The sequence below is a fragment of the Gorilla gorilla genome, chromosome 16 (assembly GCF_029281585.2).
Source record: "Gorilla gorilla gorilla isolate KB3781 chromosome 16, NHGRI_mGorGor1-v2.1_pri, whole genome shotgun sequence".
Lineage (NCBI taxonomy): Eukaryota > Metazoa > Chordata > Mammalia > Primates > Hominidae > Gorilla > Gorilla gorilla.
In genome coordinates this window covers 51,681,086-51,698,820 of record NC_073240.2, presented here as the reverse complement: position 1 = coordinate 51,698,820, position 17,735 = coordinate 51,681,086, and the positions used below count along the sequence as shown (strand labels likewise).

General features: G+C 41.9%; 1 protein-coding gene and 1 long non-coding RNA gene across 6 annotated transcripts in view; one reads left to right on the top strand and one right to left on the bottom strand.

Annotated features, from left to right (window-relative positions):
• Positions 1 to 10,640, bottom strand: part of AP4E1 (adaptor related protein complex 4 subunit epsilon 1) — a 97,770-nt gene extending 87,130 nt beyond the window's left edge. The window contains exons 1-3 of one of the 5 annotated variants that reach the window (XM_055362998.2): positions 10,075 to 10,640; positions 6,567 to 6,638; positions 3,146 to 3,269 (exon numbers count right to left, since the gene is read on the bottom strand). In XM_055362998.2, coding sequence (XP_055218973.2) covers positions 3,146 to 3,269; positions 6,567 to 6,638; positions 10,075 to 10,302 — 424 coding nt within the window. In that variant the 5' untranslated portion in view covers positions 10,303 to 10,640. Of the gene's footprint in view, positions 1 to 3,145; positions 3,293 to 5,690; positions 6,032 to 6,566; positions 6,639 to 7,070; positions 7,213 to 9,789 lie in introns of those variants that run through there. The other 4 variants (XM_019011353.4, XM_055362999.2, XM_055363000.2 and 1 more) reach the window with 4 other exon arrangements.
• The window catches only part of LOC109023397 (uncharacterized), a 39,030-nt gene continuing 31,385 nt past the window's right edge, over positions 10,091 to 17,735 (top strand). The window contains exon 1 of the long non-coding RNA XR_008671791.1: positions 10,091 to 10,166. This is a non-coding gene — a long non-coding RNA (uncharacterized lncRNA). The remainder of the gene's footprint in view (positions 10,167 to 17,735) is intronic.

Below are 17,735 nucleotides of genomic sequence, written 5' to 3'. Positions count from 1 at the left end.
GTGAATGTGTGCACAAACTTTTGCTTGCTTTTTCAAAATAAAACAATGGAAAGATTAATCAGAAACTAATGAAAATAGTTCCCTATGAGGGTAAGGGGAAGACTGGGTAGTGGGGCTAGAGATGAAAGTGAGCCATAATGCTTTACATATTTTAAAAATAAAATAAAATTGAAAATTGTTTAAATTATATGTAAGTCTAAGAAGCAAAATGTAGCAACAGTTGGACAAAATAATTCTACCATCAACTATCTAATATTTAATAACTATCTATTGTTTTCAAAATTTCCTGCCTATGCTAACATGGAAGCCAGCCAAGTAACAAGAAAGAGCAGGACTAAGGCCCATTTCATGCCAAAGGAAGCCAAAACAAAAATGGCAGGACCAAAGCAAAGTACTAAATTCTACCCATGCAATATTTAAACAGGTTCCCAGGTAGTTTCATTTCAGAACTCTCAGACAAAATCTAATCAGCATATTCTCCTCTTCAAAGTCTGAGACCAGGGAAACAAAGGTTCCCATGGTCATTTGTATGCCTGATTATATCAGCACAACACATGGTTCATGCCTTCATGAAGGCAATTACAACATTATACTATAACTTTTTTTTTTTTCTTTTGAGACATGCCCTGGCTCTGCTGCCCAGGCTGGAGTGCAGTGGCACAATCTCAGCTCACTGCAACCTCTGCCTCCTGGGCACAAGCCATCCTCCCACCTCAACCTCCCAAGTAGCTGGGACTACAGGTGCACACCACCATGCCTAGCTAATTTTTGTATTTTTTGTAGAGATGGGATTTCACTATGTTGCCCTGGCTGGTCTCCAACTTCTGAGCTCAAACAATCCACCTGCCTCAGCCTCCCAAAGTGCTGGGATTACACGCATGAGCCACTGTACCTGGCCTGTACTGTAACTATTAATTTCTGTTTGTTTCGGTCCTTTCCCTTGTCATTGCAGGGATCCTCAAAATGTAAGTTATTCATCTGTAAGTATGAATAAGCAATGTAAGTTATTCATCTGTAAGTTTAACTGCAGTATCTGGCATACAGTGGGCACTCATCTTATCAATTCCATGAATACTGAATAAATTTTATAAACAGACAATCCCTAAGAAGACTTTCCGTTCATAAATATTTTTCCTACTCAAGACAAAATTTCACTATTGAAGGCTAATTTATTTGGATCTGTCTTCCAGAGTCTTTAACAAAATAGATACCTCTAAGAAGAGTATCAATGTTATCTCAACTGCTGTAAGCTAATATGTAAAGGGAATAAGAGAAAATGGCCCAAAGTTGAAGGGAAAGATTAGAAAGCAAAGAAATTGAGAAGCAGAAAAGTAAAAGAAATGAGATGAAAAGATAAGATGGGAGGGAGGCAAAGAAATACCAGACTTTTGCCTAAAATCTGCCATCACTGACTCTTGTTATGACTGAATTATAAACATTTCCAAATGTATTCACATCTAACACATTTTTCCTTAGAAACGAAAAGGATGAAGTTGGTTTTGACTTTTCTCAAAATGCTCAACAATGGTTGAAATTTCCTTTTTGATGTTTTCCTTCTTTGATCAAAACCAAACCAAAGAAGAGAAAAAAACTACAAATACAGTCTTTCAGAAGCTAAAAAGAGCAACACCATTAGAAAGACTTTAACATATGAAAATTCTGACAGGTGAATTTTCAAGGTTTGGGATGACAACTGAAAATCGTGAATATGACTGGAAGAGCTTACATTCCATATTTGTATAATATTTAAGAAAAATCAAAGTTTTAAGAAAAGCAAATTACTAATAAAAACTAATTTGAAGCCTCGAAAAAAAAATTCCTGCCTTTAGGGATCTTAAAATTAGTTCAGGAGCTAAGACATTAATATATGAAAAGATAACAAAAGGTAACAGATGGTAGGAGCCACCTGAGTGATCACAGGAGAAATAAAATTTGATTTGGAATATGGAAAGAGAGAAAGAGAATGCTAAAGGACATTCTACTTGGAGGAAAGAATATAACAAGTTTAAAAGATCTAAGTGTGTTTTGGGCGGAGTGGGGTTCCACAAGTGGAATATTGTGTGCACTCAGTCTCAGAATGTTTACCAAGACATCTGTCACCTCCACCCCGCCATCTGATAGCACAGAGCAATATAACTTATGAATAATGCTAGTCCTTAACGACATGACATTATCAACTTCTCTGAATAAAGAACGTGTTCTAACCTTTACTATTCTAAAATACTTCCTTCTTGAAATTCTGATATAAAGTTGAACATTTATGAATAGAATATTTAATTGCTTAAAAGAATTTTTCCTAACAGCCCTAAAGGTTGACTATAGAGAGAAAATTTTTTAAGACACTGCTAATCCTTATAGCTAACATTTGAGAAGCTAAGAACAAGATATTTAAAATTACTTTAATAAATTTCAGTTTTATTCTATAAAGAAGCATTTCTGACCATTAAACTAATAAGGTTAAAAAGACTTCTTAATATCAGCTCTATTGACCAGGCGCAGTGGTTCACACCTGTAATCCCAGCGCTTTGGGAGGCCAAGGCGTGTGGATCACTTGAGCCCAGGAGTTCAAGACCAGCCTATGCAACATAGTGAAACCCCATCTCTACAAAAACAAAACACAAAAATTAGCCAGGCATGGTGGCACACAGCTTAGTCCCAGCTACTCAGGGGGCTGAGATAGGAGGATCACTTGAACCTGGAGGCAGAGGTTGCAGTGAGCAGAGATCCCGCCACTGCACTCTAGCCTGGGCAACACAGAGAGACTCTGTCTCAACAACAACAAAAAAAAGAGCTCTTTATAGACATATAATTTATATACAAAAAAGTCAGCTTTATAGACATATAATTTATATACAAAAAATATTTAAGTGTATGGTTCAATGAGTTCTGACATATATAGTCATCTAACCACCATCACAAGAGCAAGTAATTTTTAGTCTTCTCTTTAACTCCAAAATGCTATGAATCAGGAAAACTGATTTCCTATAAATGGCTTTGACTTTCTGAAGTGTGATCTTTTAAAGTTTTAGAAATTATAATACAGTGTTCTAAACACATACTATATACCTGCCATCATTCATTTTGTATAATAGATGGAACTTCAAGGACAACATGAAAGCATCAAAGTCTTAAAACACATACATACCTACTCTTTTTTCTAAGAGGTTTCCTTGTTGGGCTAACTTGATTGCATGAATATAGCCAAAGGAAGCATCATATCCAAGCATTTCACAATATATAAGTCTCACCATACATTCCTTCATCATTTTCTGAAAAGCAAAATATCCAGTAGCTGTATAAATAAACAGAATATTTAGATTGTTTTAACTATGTTCTCATAATTTAAAAGGAGAATCCTTTAATCCTGGCGCTGAAGAAATAACATATATATTACAAATTAATCACCCAATATCAGACTTTATAAATAAAAATTGCTCCCGATCTTACTTACCAACAGTATTACTTTTAGTAAAATTATTTTACTATTTTGTTAGTGGCACTACTATAAAATAAATCAACTGTAGCTGTTTCTATGTGTCCCTAGTGAAAAATTTGGTTATAATGTGATACATGGGGTCTTCACACAAGATTTCATCATGGTCATTTTACTTGGCTTCTAAAATACAGCACATAATTTTAGTAGACTTTGTCAAATGAAAACATCCATAAAATTCCCACAAGTTGGTAATAATTTCTGTAACAAAAATATTTTTCACATTGGAAAACCAAATTGCACCTAGATTTTCTTCAGAATTATTGTGCTAAGTACAATATGGAACAGTTTGCTTTATAGGCACTCTTTTTTAATAACTCACAATTATAAACTGAGGGGCATGATTTCATTAATGGCATGGCTATTGTAATAATATTTAGTTTTCTAATGGGGTCTTTTAATATCTTCAATGCAAGCCAAAAATTTTTAAGAGATGCTAAAAAATTTGTTTTATCACTAAGATATTTGCATTCTCAATATTTATGGAAAATCTTAATCAGAAGTAAAATATATAAATAAAATGTGTTTCGAAATAACTAAAAGCTCATAGACTTTTTTTTTTTTTTTTTTGAGACAGAGTCTCGCTCTGTCACCCAGGCTGGAGTACAGTGGCAAGATCTCGGCTCACCGCAGCCTCCACCTACCACGTTCAAGCGATTCTCATGCTTCAGCCTCTCGAGTAGCCAGGACCACAGGCGCACGCCACCAAGCCCAGCTAATTTTTGTATATTTAGTAGAGATGGGGTTTCACCATGTTGGCCAGGCTGGTCTCAAACTCTTGACCTCAAATGATCCACCCACCTCAGCCCCACAAATTGCCGGGATTACAGGTGTGAGCCACCACACCCGGCCACATAGACTATTTTAATATGTCAAAATTAACTAGAGTTAGCATATTACAGGATTATTAAATCACAAAATGCTTAGGAAACAGTAAAAATGAATATTTGAAAGCAAGGATAATAATGTTTAATGTAAATATAAAGAATTTAAAGAGAAACCATAGGAAAATCTTAAGGGAATGAGATTTAACTCAGGTCACTTGTGCTTAAAGCAATAAAAGTTAATTCATTAACACATTAATTAAGACTACAAAACACTAGCTGGGCACAGTGACTCACTCCTGTAATCCCAGCACTTTGGGAGGCCAAGGAGGGCAGATCACCTGAGGTCAGGAGTTCGAGACCAGCCTGACCAACATGGTGAAACCCCATCTCTATTAAAAAAATACAAAAATTAGCCAGGCGTGGGGACCTGCGCCTGCAATTAATCCCAGCTACTTGGGAGGCTGAGGCAGGAGAATCGCTTGAACCCGAGAGGCAGAGGTTGCAGTGAGCCAAGATCACGCAGTTGCACTCCAGCCTAGGCAACAGAGCAAGACTCCATCCTCCCCCCCTGCCGCCCCCAAAAAAGCTACAAAATACTGAGAAAACAAACAAAAGATAAACAAAAAATACTGGAAGTCCCTCTTCAGACTTCTACATTAATTAGGAGTTAAAGGGTTCATTTAAGCCATTAAGTTTCAACCCTAGATTTGTAACATTTTATCTCAGAGTTTTTCAAAAGTCATTATGAACTTTATCTAAGTGAGATTACATCTCATGCATTTATTTTTAGAGATGAAAGTGCATTCCCCAATGCAAGAATTCTCTTTACAATTTCTCTGACAGCCAACCTTTACATGAACAGCTCTGGGACAGACTACTCTGTAAAGATATACACAGAGTTGGATGGCCATAGTGTTATAAAACCTTCCTTTCAAACTCTGCCTTCCTAATTTCTACCTATTTATCTTAGTTCTGCCCAACTTCAGGTTTCTGCCTTGGAACAAGAAAAATTATATACTGATGCCAATCATAAAAAATGGAAATCTAACAAACAAAAACCATTTCTGTTTAACGTTTCTATCTAGTACTATGAAGCATAATTATTCTATCCATAGCCACAGACACACATACATGTATACACACAAACATACATATACATATATACACACGGATATATCAGATTATGTTTTCAGTTTTATTTGCCACATACTATTATTATGACCACAGAAGAAAATATATTCATTCTCTCAGACTTTACAAGTGTTATTCAAATTCACAATCATGTGCTTATGCAAAATGATCGTCCTGATATTTTTACTGGCAGAGAGGGAAAACATTCCCACAGTGGCTTGTATACTGAAGACACTCACCAAATATTTGCTGAAGATATGTTGCTTGAAACAAAATCTCATTTAAAAAAAAATCAGGCCAGGCACGGTGGCTCACACTTGTAATCCTAGTACTTTGATTTAGGAGGCTGAGGTGGGTGGATCGCTTGAGGTCAGGAGTTCGAGACTAGCCTGGTCAACATGATGAAAACCCCAACTCTACTAAAAATACAAAAATTAGCCAGGCATGGTGGCGGGCACCTGTAGTCCCAGTTACTCAGGAGGCTGAGGCAGGAGAATCGGTTGAATCCAGGAGGCAGAGGTTGCAGTGAGCTGAGATCACGCCACGCCACTGCACTCCAGCTTGGGCAACAGAGCGAGACTCCGTCTCAAAAAAAAAAAAAAAAAATCAAACTGAGTTTTAATCTAGCTATGCTGGGACAGCCCCACGGTGGCCTGCATAATAATGAATGACCATTCATTAAATAGTTGCTGAATATTGTTTGAAAAATCAAATTATGTAGAACAAACTTTAAAAACAACTAGGTCTTAAATAATAAAATTAGATATACCTACAATATATTAATTCAGGTCTGAAAATATCATGTTGAAATCCCAACCTTTTCCAAATGCATAACATTAAAAACATCAGATCAGCACTAGGGTCCCAAGAGTATCTCCACATTTATGTAATCATCATCACATTAGCCCTGACTTCACGTAGGCAAATCTTGTTCTGGTACAAACCAGTCAACAATAAAAGGCTAAAGTTAACATCTGAGTTGCTACCATCTATAATTCATTTTGACTATGATAAATCAAATTTTAGCAACCGATCATCAGTTAGATGCCACTATTGAGTCCACAGTAGACTAGATTTCAAATTCAAGTGTGTTGGCACTGACTATGCAAACCTACCAGTGTTGTAGTAGGAGCAGAAACAGTCGCTTTCAGACTACTCAGTTCCTGCTGGATTAATTTTTCTTCTTCCTGAGAAAGTGAAAATATTTAAATGCTTGATTAACTGTCTTTTAAAACTGTAACAGCATTTATCTAAAGGGAAAAATATAATTTACAATACTTTTAATTTAAAAGAAACATTATTTTAAAGGAGAGTTACAAATATTATGTGCTTACGATCTATCTAAAGGCATTTCTCCAAACCTCAGAACCATCCCTGGAGAGAATAAATATTTCCAGGCTAACCCATCCTTCCTCTTTTCTTTACTCAGTTACTTCCCCTTAATGGTAGAATAGCAGAAAATGTTTTTTTTTAAAACTAAAGGTGGAAGCCGGGCACAGCAGCTCATGCCTGTAATCCCAGCACTTTGGGAGGCCAAGGCGAGTGAATCACTTGAGGTCAGCAGTTTGAGACCAGCCTGGCCAACATGGCAAAACCCCATCCCTACTAAAAATACAAACATTAGCTGGGCGTCCTGTAATCCCAGATACTCGAGAGGCTGAGGCAGGGGCAGGAGAATCGCTTGAACCCGGGAGGTGAATGTTGCAGTGAGCCGAGATCGTACCACTGCACTCCAGCCTGGGCAACAGAGCAAGACTCCATCTAAAAAAAAAAAAAAAAGAATTAAAGGTGGAGAGAGAGTAGAAATTCTCCATGTATTGGCCCAAGAAAAGAGTCTCATCTCACATCTTCCCCTTAGAAGTAAAAAGTCTTCATGGAATTAAGAAACAGGGTAAGAAAGCAGAAACAGAAATAGGTCTTTTTCCCTTAAACTACATTCTTCTTCCCTGTCTTTTCCTCATTCCCCAAATCCTTTCCATAACTTCCTATCTCAGACACATACCAATGTGGTCACTCCTACTGTCTGCATTGTATGTTATCTCCCTAAGCACTTAAAAAATTGGCCCCATTTTTTTTTGGCTAATATCATGCTACCTTAAATTACACACTGAATTACATGTTCATCAGATGGCTATTCAAAAGCCACTAGTGACGTACTGATACACGTGGATGCCTATCTACAGTTTCAAACTGCTATTTAAGACCAAAAATAACTTTTTAAAAAATTTTATTGAGGATCCCTTAAAAATTAGCAAAGGACAAAAACCTTAAGAAAAACAACATTATTAAGGCCACAAATGGTCAGGCGTGGTGGCTCACGCCTGTAATCCCAGCACTTTGGGAGGCCAAGGCCAAGGCGGGTGGATTACCTGAGGTCAGGAGTTCAAGACCAGCCTGGCCAACATGGCGAAACCCTGTCTCTACTAAAAATATAAAAATTAGCCGGGTATGGTGACGTGTGCCTGTAATCCCAGCTACCAGGGAGGGTGAGGCAGAAGAATCACTTGAACCCAGGAAGCAGAGGTTGCAGTGAGCCAAGATTGCACCACTGCATTCCAGCCTGGGCGACAGAGTGAGACTCCATCTCAAAAACAAAACAAAACAAGACAAGCCCACAAGTAATGATTCTGGAATGTGAAGCAGGTTCTCTCCGGATAGCATCAACTTATTAGAGCTGCCAAAAAATTATTTTTTTTAAACCTTCAGAGCACTTTCTTTTCTGTCTTTCCTTCTCTTTTAGCACTTACATTGCATTGTAGTCATGCTTATACTTGTCTTAAGCCCAAAACGAATGACTAATTCCTTGGGAAAAGGGAATGTGTTTAATTCTATTTTCCCGTGTCTAACACATAACCTTGTTCCATAAACATCTGTTGAACAAATAATGACATTAACACGTGCTCTTTTTAAGATATAAACTCCTTGTAGCTGTGAATCGGTATACTACACAATCCGTGCAACCATCGAGCGCCTGTGGGGGCCCGGCGCGGTGGCTCATGCCTGTAATCCCAGCACTTTGGGAGGCCGAAGCGGGCGAGCACTTGAGGTCAGTTCAAGACCAGCCTGCCCAACATGGTGAAATCCTCCTGTCTCTACTAAAAATACAAAAATTAGCCAGCCGTAGTGGCGTACGCCTATAATCCCAGCTACTTGGGAGGCTGAGGCAGGAGAATCGCTTGAACCCGGGAGGCAGACGCTCCAGTGAGCCAAGATCGCACCATCGCACTCCAGCCTGGGCGACACAGCGAGACTCCGTCATTAAAAATTTAAAAAATTTTAAGGCCGGGCAGGGTAGCTCACGCATGTAATCCCAACACTTTGGGACGCCAAGGGGGGCGGATCGCGAGGTCAGGAGATGCAGACCATCCTCGCTAACACGGTGAAACCCCGTCTCTACGAAAAGTACAAAAAATTAGCCAGGCAGTGGCGGGCACTTGTAGTCCCAGCTACTCGGGAAGCTGAGGCAGGAGAATGGCGTGAACCCGGAAGGCGGAGCTTGTAGTGAGCCCAGATCGCGCCACTGCACTCCAGCCTGCGCGACAGAGCGAGACTCCGTCTCAAAAAAAAAAAAATTAAAATTTTTAAAACCTTAAGGCTCCAGCGAGCCGAGATCGAGATCGCACCATTGCACTCCAGCCTGGGCAACAGAGAGAGACTCCGTCAATAAAAATTTAAAAATTTTAAAAGCTTAAGAATTTTTATAACTGCTCATTTTCAAAGCCCACTTGAGGCAGAGACTTAGCAAATTTTACATTTTGAGAGAACTGTGCTTTTTCTTTGCCCAACACGTTGTTGTAACCCAAGAACCTCAAGCTCCCCAAAGATATTCAACAAGAGGCTCACAGGATCTCTTCAGGTATGCGACATCTGAACTGTTGTTCAGTTGAAGGCACCGGGGGAGAGAAGGAAACTGAGTAGGGAAAAAAAACTTTGTGGAAGGTAAATAATGTCTGACACTTCCATCGCACTAGGTATTTTCACACGCTTGACATCTCACCCAATCCTCAAAACAAACAAACAAAAAACCTATGAATTATGTATCAGTACTTTTCCACCACAACGTTGAGAAAACACATGGAGGCTCAGAGGTTACAGAGATGTGCCCCAGATCAAAGAGTCAGTGTCAGAACTAACTGTGGAAACTCGGCTTCCCTGCTGTCAGTCCCAGCAGGAAAGTGAAGCTTCCAGGCAGACGAAAGGACGAACCGACACAGCAGCCCCTGAGCCCCGCCGGAGGGCTAACCCCAGAGGCCCTGGAGTCTCGCCGCCCGGCCAGGGCCTCCTGGCGCGGGGGCCTCACTCCGATGTCCCTGAGCTCCCTGGCCGGCGGGCACCTACGTGCTTGGAGGTGAGGGCTGTGATGCCGCGGACAAGGCTGCCCAGCCTCGAGGAGAAGGACGCCTTGGCGGCCGCGGGCCCACCACCGGGCTGGTTCTGCAGAAAGAGTCCCGGCAGCGCCGTCAGCGTCTTCTCCACTATGTCGCTCATCGCCGCCGCCGCCCGCGATGCCGCCGCCGCCCGCGATCCCGTAGCCGCCCGGCTTCATGCCCGGCCGCCGCTGCCGACCCGGCCTCCGTAGGCACTTCCTGTTTTTTGAATAAGAAATCTTTATTGGCGTCCCACCTGAACAAGTTCAGCGTCGTTCTCGCGAGAGGCCACCAGAGGGCGCAAGAGACCGCGGGGGTGGAAAAGGCCGCTCGCTCGAGATTGCGCGCGTAAGTAAACCTCCTTTCTCGCGACGGGGCAGCGGTTCCGGAATCCCCCGGAGTCCTCCTGAGGAAGCCGTCGGGGGCCTGGCCCTGTTAGGCACTGTCTCCCAGAGTCCCCCTTTCCCACTAGCCGCCTCCGCATAGCCCGAGACCGCGTCAGGAGTTGCGTCTTCCTGGCTGCGCCTTTTTCGGGACGTCCCCGCGCCGTCCGCCGCCTCTCACTGTCCCCGGACCGCGCGCCACCCGCCCGCTTCCCACAGGCGGTTTCACGCGGGTCCCCGGCGCCGCGCGCGGCTCCGGCCCTGGCGACTCTTGGGACACCCGAGTAGTTGCGTGATAGCGGGGCTGTCCTGAGGATTCGGCGTGCCAGGTTGAGAGCCCGTCGCGTGTCGGGGACTCACGGCCACTGTCGCTTCCCGTCCGCTCCTCTTCTGGGATTTGGAGAGGTGGGCGGGAAAGAGAAGTGGTCGGCGGCCACCCTTGCCGACTCCTCCTCAGCAGGTCGCAGTTGAAAGGTCATCCTTCTGGAGCCCACTCCCCTGGCCCGGCGGGCAAGGATAGGTCTCCACGTCCCACCCTCTCACAGCGCTCGGTTCTGTTCCACTTTAGAACAGGTCGCAGTTGCCACTAAGTAAACAGCTCCCCATAGAGAGAGTATTTTATTCATTCCGATTGCTCCAGCTTTTATCTAGAACAGAGTCTGGTACAATGGCTCTGGAAATGTGGTCTGGTGACCTCAGGGTCGCTGAGACCCTTCTAGGGAATTCACAAAGTCAAAACAATATTGATAACGTTTCTTACGTGTTATTTGCCGTTTTTACCCTCATTCTGTTGGAAGTGTACAGAGTTTTCAAGAGGCTAGATGACGATTGACTAGCTGGTAAAATGTATCCTTGTGTTTTCTAGAATTTTCTAAGGTAGTAGGTTTAGGGCATAAATACGTGCGTTTTCAGAGATTAATGCAATTTGCCCTCAGTACTCCTAGTGTGTTTCTAGGAGGTAGGTTAGGTAGGTGGTGATAGCCTCTCTTCAAGGGGAACAAACTTGCTAAATAAATAGAACAAACCAGCCCATAGTGTACAAACCACATCCGAGGCTCCTGGTTAGAAAATTTTGCAGCAAAGAGGTACGAGAGCAGAAGGGAAAATCCCCAAACTCTCACAAGCGCAGAAACCCATGATCAGTGTCGTTGGGCTGAATTATACTCATTATAATAGTAAAAAAAAAAAAAAAAAAAAAAAAACCACTCCTGGGTGAAGATTTAAGATACTAATAAGACATGCAATGTATGTACTAGCATATACAACCACAGCGCACATGGCGCCAGAAAACCAGAGAACATGCTTAATAGCAGCACCCGTTCTCCCCGCTTCATGAATGATCCTGTGAGACTCCTACAAAGGGAGTTTCCCCAGTGTCAGTGCATGCTGTCTCACCTTTGAGCAGCCCGCTCTGATCAGCTGTAAGGGTGTACTTATTACAAGCAATAAACTCTTTTGCTTGCTTTTACTTTGGACTTCAAAATTATTTTGCACCGCGAAGTCCAGAACCTCAACCGGCCCACCAGCTACAGCTACACTTACAAGCTATCTTCGGTTATACCTCCTCTAATCTCTGTAACCTCGTCACCTAATAAATGAGTTTTTTTGAAATCCTGAAGTTGTTCTAATACCTATATGGGAACATAAGAAAAAAGTTCAATTTGTTGGCTTGTCTCGCAAGAATATTTTTTAATATATTGAGAACATTTTAAAATATTTAAACTTTATCTAAAAGGGATACTCATTTATTCATTTAATTTTTTTTTTCAGAGTCTTGCTCTATCACCCAGACTGGAATGCAGTGGCACGATCTGGGTTCACTGCAGCCTCCTCCCCCTGGGTTCAAGCAATTCTCCTGCCTCAGCCTCCCGAGTAGCTGGGATTACAGGCGCCCGCCACCATGCCCGGCTAATTTTTGTATTTTTAGTAAACACAGAGTTTCACCATTTTGGCCAAGCTGGTCTCGAACTCCTGACCTCAGGTGATCCGCCCACCTCAGCCTCCCAAAGTGCTGGGATTACAAGCGCGAGCCACTGCGCCCAGCCAGAAAGGGATACTCTTTTAGAATTTAATTTTTTTATTTTATTATTATTTTTTGAGATGGTGTCTCACTCTGTTGCCCAGGATGGAGTGCAGTGGTGTGATCTCGGCCCACTGCAACCTCCGCCTCCCAGGTTCAAGCAGTTCTCCTGCCTCAGCCTCCCGAGTAGCTGGGATTACAGGTGCGTGCCACCACACCCGGCTAATTTTTTGTATTTTTAGTAGAGATGTGGTTTCACCACGTTGGCCAGGATGGCCTCGGTCTCCTGACCTCGTGATCTGCCCGCCTCAGCCACTCAAAGTGCTGGGATTACAGGTGTGAGCCACCACGCCCTGCCTAGAATTTAATATTTTGTCGTACAGGCGCGGTGGTTTATGCCTATAATTCTAGCACTTTGGGAGGCCAAGGCGGGCAGATTGTCTGAGCTCAGGAGTTCCAGACCAACCTGGCTAACATGGTGAAACCCCGTCTCTACTAAAAATACAAAATATTCGGACGGGCACGGTGGCTCACACCTGTAATCACAGCACTTTGGGAGGCCAAGGTGCGCAGACCACAAGGTCAGGAGATCAAGACCAGCCTGGCCAACCTATGACTCTACTAAAAAAATACAGAAATTAGCCGGGCATGGTGGCGTGCGCCCGTAATCCCAGCTACTCAGGAGGCTGAGGCAGGAGAATTGCTGGGACCCGGGAGGCGGAGGTTGCAGTGAGCCGAGATTTCACCACTGCACTCCAGCGTGGGCGACAGAGCAAGACTCCATCTCAAAAAAAAAAAAAATACAAAAAATTTAGCCGGGCATGGTGGCACACCTGTAGTCCCAACTACTTGGGAGGCTGAGGCAGGAGAATTGCTTGAACCTAGGAGGCGAAGGTTGCAGTGAGCCAAGATCGCACCACTGTACTCCAGCCTGGGTGACAGAGCAAGACTCTGTCTCCAAAAAAAAAAAGGAATTTAATATTTTATCTTAAAAGTAAATTTTGTTTTATGTATAGTTTTTTAATTTTAGGCTCTTCCATTGGCTTAAAAAGGGGATACTAGAAGATTCGCTTTCTAACCTTCCCATGTAAAGATGCTGAAAAAGATGAAGCTGACATCAGTATCAGAATTCACTGACTCAGGGAAAGGGAGAAATCTGGTTGAAACTATAAATAACAAAGGAAAGTATGACAAAAGCTTCTTTCTTTCCCTTGGCATTAGAGATGTTAATCACTTGCCTTATTTTATGTCATTCAACAGAACATTTTCAAATACTATTATGGTGCCAATCAAGTTGAGGCATCATTTTCAGACCAGTCAGAATTTAAAAGAAAGGGAATTTAATATTTTCAACATAGAGATGATATGCTTTATAAAAGCCAAAGCTTTTGCATTACCATTTTCAAAGTAAAAATGAAAAACCTACTGAAGCATCTTACACATGAAATTATTATATTTCATTCATTGGAGAAGGACATGCAATAGCTAAAAGACTAATGAATGCCTGCTAGATGATAATCAGTAAAAGAACTCATGGGAGTGCTACTTTCCAAAGATGCAATAACTCACCAAATTAGACATTTAGTTGCAGGCCAGGCAAGGTGGCTCATGCCTGTAATCCCTGTATTTTGGGAGGCCAAGGCAGGCGGATAACTTGAGATCAGGAGTTTGAGACCAACCTGGCCAATATGGTGAAACCCTGTCTCTACTAAAAATACAAAAAAAAATTAGCTGGGCATGGTGGTACATGCCTGTAATCCCAGCTATTCGGGAGGCTGAGGCTGGAGAATCACTTGAACCTGGGAGGCAGAGGTTACAGTGAGCTGAGATGGTGCCATGGCACTCCAGCCTGGACAACAGAGCAAGACTGTCTCAAAAAAAAGAAAGAAATTTAGTTGCAAACATAAAGACTGAGTTACTATGTCATCTGCAGAATTATAATTCCTTTAAAATGGACATAATTATTCATGTAGGTGGACTTGTTGCTTTGCTTATATCCATCCAGTGTCAGCACCAACTAATTCTTGAAGATCTTCTTTTACATAAATCTTGACAAGAAACACAAGTGGTGATGAAATAATGTATTGAACAACTTCTTTGAATCTCATAGTTTATCCTGGAACAATACACTCAATTTTTTTTAAGTCAGTTTCACTTAAGAATATCCTTGATGAAGCAGTAAGAATTCTTAATTTTATTAAATCTCAGTCTTTGAGTGCACTTTTTAAAAAATATTTTTTTGTGACAAAATGGGAAGTACTCATAAAGTACAACCTCATAAAGTATAAACTCTTAAATCCTGAGGCTTTTTTTTTGGCCGGGTGTGGTGGCTCAGGCCTATAATCCCAGCACTTTGGGAGGCTGAGGCGGGCAGATCACCTGAGGTCAGGGGTTCGAAACCAGCCTGGCCAACGTGGTGAAACCCCATCTCTACTAAAAATGCAAAATTAGCAGGGCGTGGTGGCACATGCCTGTAATCCCAGCTACTTGGGAGGCTGAGGCAGGAGAATCACTTGAACCCGGGAGGCGGAGGTTGCAGTGAGCTGAGATCGTGCCATTGCACTTCAACCTGGGCAACAAGAGCGAAACTCCGTCTCAAAAAAAAAAAAAAGAAAAAGAAAAAATTCCTGAGGCATAACTGAGATAAGATGGTTTCTCAAGGAAAAGCATTTGTATCATTGTTTAACTTGAAAGCTGAACCGGCCTGACACAGTGGCTCATGCCTGTAATGCCAGCACTTTGGGAGGCCAAGGCGGGGGGATCACAAGGTCAGGAGATCAATACCATCGTAGTTAACACGGTGCAAAACCCGTCTCTACCATGGTGGCGGGCGCCTGTAGTCCCAGCGATTCTGGAGGCTGAGGCAGGAGAATGGCGTGAACCTGGGAGGTGGAGCTTGCAGTGAGCCTAGATCACGCCACTGCACTCCAGCCTGGGCGACAGAGTGAGACTCCGTCTCAAAAAAAGAAAAGAGAGAGCTGAACCAACCACTTTTTTTCATGGAACACCATTTTTAGTTGAAAGCGATAAACAGTAGTTTTCTTGAAAATGAACAGTGAGTCTTTCAGTTGTAAGGAAAGAAAAAAATATTTTTCTCTTACCCTTCTAAGTTCTTGGCCGGGTCCCCTGTGAAAAAAAACAAGCAAGTTTATTAAAATGTATGGAGCATATAACATAGCAATACCTAGAAATGAGTAATTCAAAGAAGGTAAAACTCTGGCTTATATAGCATCTTTAACAAAATACAATAAACTTATAGAGAAATGACAGGACAAAGGAAAGCAGTTTTAGTCTTCCAGGGTTGCGAATCTTGGGGAAGGAAAATATATGGAAAGAAAGTAATGAAGTAAGGTTTGTGTGCAGATTCCTCTGGTGCCATCTCTGGGCTAGTAAGATGGTAGAGTTGCCTCCAGTAAAGGAAGTTGTATCCTGCCTTTAAACAGAAAAGGAGGAAGGTAGAGAGAGTGTTTCCTGCCTTTGCTGCTGCTTAATTGCCTTCAGCTCAAAATAATATTCATGTCAAATAGGAATATTTTGGGGTGACAGAGTCTGGTTTCCTTCACACTTCAAGGAAGATAACTGACAATATTTGTTGCCACTGATAAATTCAGGCTTTCAAGTGAAAACTAAAATTTTGAAAAATGTTTGTCTACTACAATTTTAATAATTTCCAGATACATAAAGACCATTCTGATAAATTGGTGATTATGTTAATGAATTTTTTATATTGTATAATTAAATGTGCCAACATTTGAAAGATCTACATAACTCAATGAACCAATATTTTTCAAATGATCAATGCACAATGTTATAAAATTATGTACCAGCAAAACATCCACTTAAAGCAAATAGTGTAACCATAATAGGGCCCTTCGCCCAATATGTGACAAGTTAATATGCCAAGACACCAGGTTGTAGCAGAGAAAGAGGTTTAATTGTAGGGCTGCCAGATGAGGAGATGGGAGGAAACCTCAAATCCATTTCCCCAAGGAATGTGGAGCTAGGGTTTTTAAGGGTTTGGGAGTAGGCCAAAGTGTAGAGATTGATCAGAGTGCAGGGTGAAGCCATGGGACAGGGAGATGATATTGATTCCGTTCCTCTCTGGGGATTTTTAAACTGGTTGGCATCAGCTGTTCAGCTGGAATTCAGGATCTGCTTAAGCAGTTCTTAAACCCTTTATGATTCTAATGTCAGAGATCCTATCTATCTTAAACAAAAGCCCTGGCCAGGCGCGGTGGCTCACATCTGTAATCCTAGCACTTTGGGAGTCCGTGCCAAGGCAGACAGATCACTTGAGGTCAGGAGTTTGAGGCCAGCCAGGCCAACATGGTGAAACCCCGTCTCTACCAAAAACACAAAAATTAGTTGAGTGGGCCAGGTGCGGTGGTTCATGCCTGTAATCCCAGCACTTTGGGCCAAGGCGGGCAAATCACCTGAGGTCAGGAGTTCGAGATCAGCCTGGCCAACATGGTGAAACCCTGTCTCTACTAAAAATACAAAAATCAGCTAGGCATGGTGGCAGGTGCCTGTAATCCCAGCTATTCGGGAGGCTGAGGCAGGAGAATCGCTTGAACCCAGGAGGCAGAGGTTGCAGTGAGCCAAGATTGCATCACTGCATTCCAGCCTGGGCGACAGAGAGAGACTCCATCTCAAAAAAAAAAAAAAAAAAAAGCCTAATGTCAGAAATTCTGTCAATAGGAACAATGGGAATGCAAATCGTCTCTATATAGTGTAACCTGACTTTTGGTTACAAGGAAGTGGGTCAGAGTGCAGCCTGATTAATGCTCAATTATAACTATATTTCCATCCAGAATTCTTGTTAACCCTTTGAGGACAGCTTCAATAGAATTATGATTTTAATGTAACCTAGTAAAAAAGGTTCCCTGATGGTTTCAGATTCCACATTGCAACAACTTTTTAAAAGCTACTTACTGCTTTTAGTGTTGGATCTAAGAAGAATATCTACAATTATTTGAAAGGGCTTTTTCCCCAACTACTTTCTGTATGTGACCAGGTTTTCCTCATAAACTTCAACAAAAAAGAAAAACCTTGTGGTAGGCTGATAATGACTTCCAAAGATGTCCATGTCCTAATCCCTGGAATTTGTGTTACCTCGTGGTAAAACTTTTACAGATGAGATGAAGTTAAGGATCTTCAGGTAAAGAGATTATCATGGATTACCTGAGTGGATTATTGATGTTATCTCAAGCATCCTGTTAAGAGAGAAGGGAGATTAGCCACCCAACACAGAAGTGAAATTGATGTGAAGATAAAGGCAGAGATTAGTGTGATGCCTCTAAAAGTCAAGCAATGCCAGCAGTTACCAAAAGCTGGAAGAAGCTTCTCTAGAGCCTCCAGAGGGAACATTTTCCTGCCCACACTTTAACTTTGGCCCAGTGAAACTGGTATTGAACTTTCTGGCCTCCAGAACTATGAGGGAATAAATTTCTGTAGTTTTGAGCCACCAAGTTTGTGATAATTTGTTAAACAGCAACCACAGGAAACTAATACAAA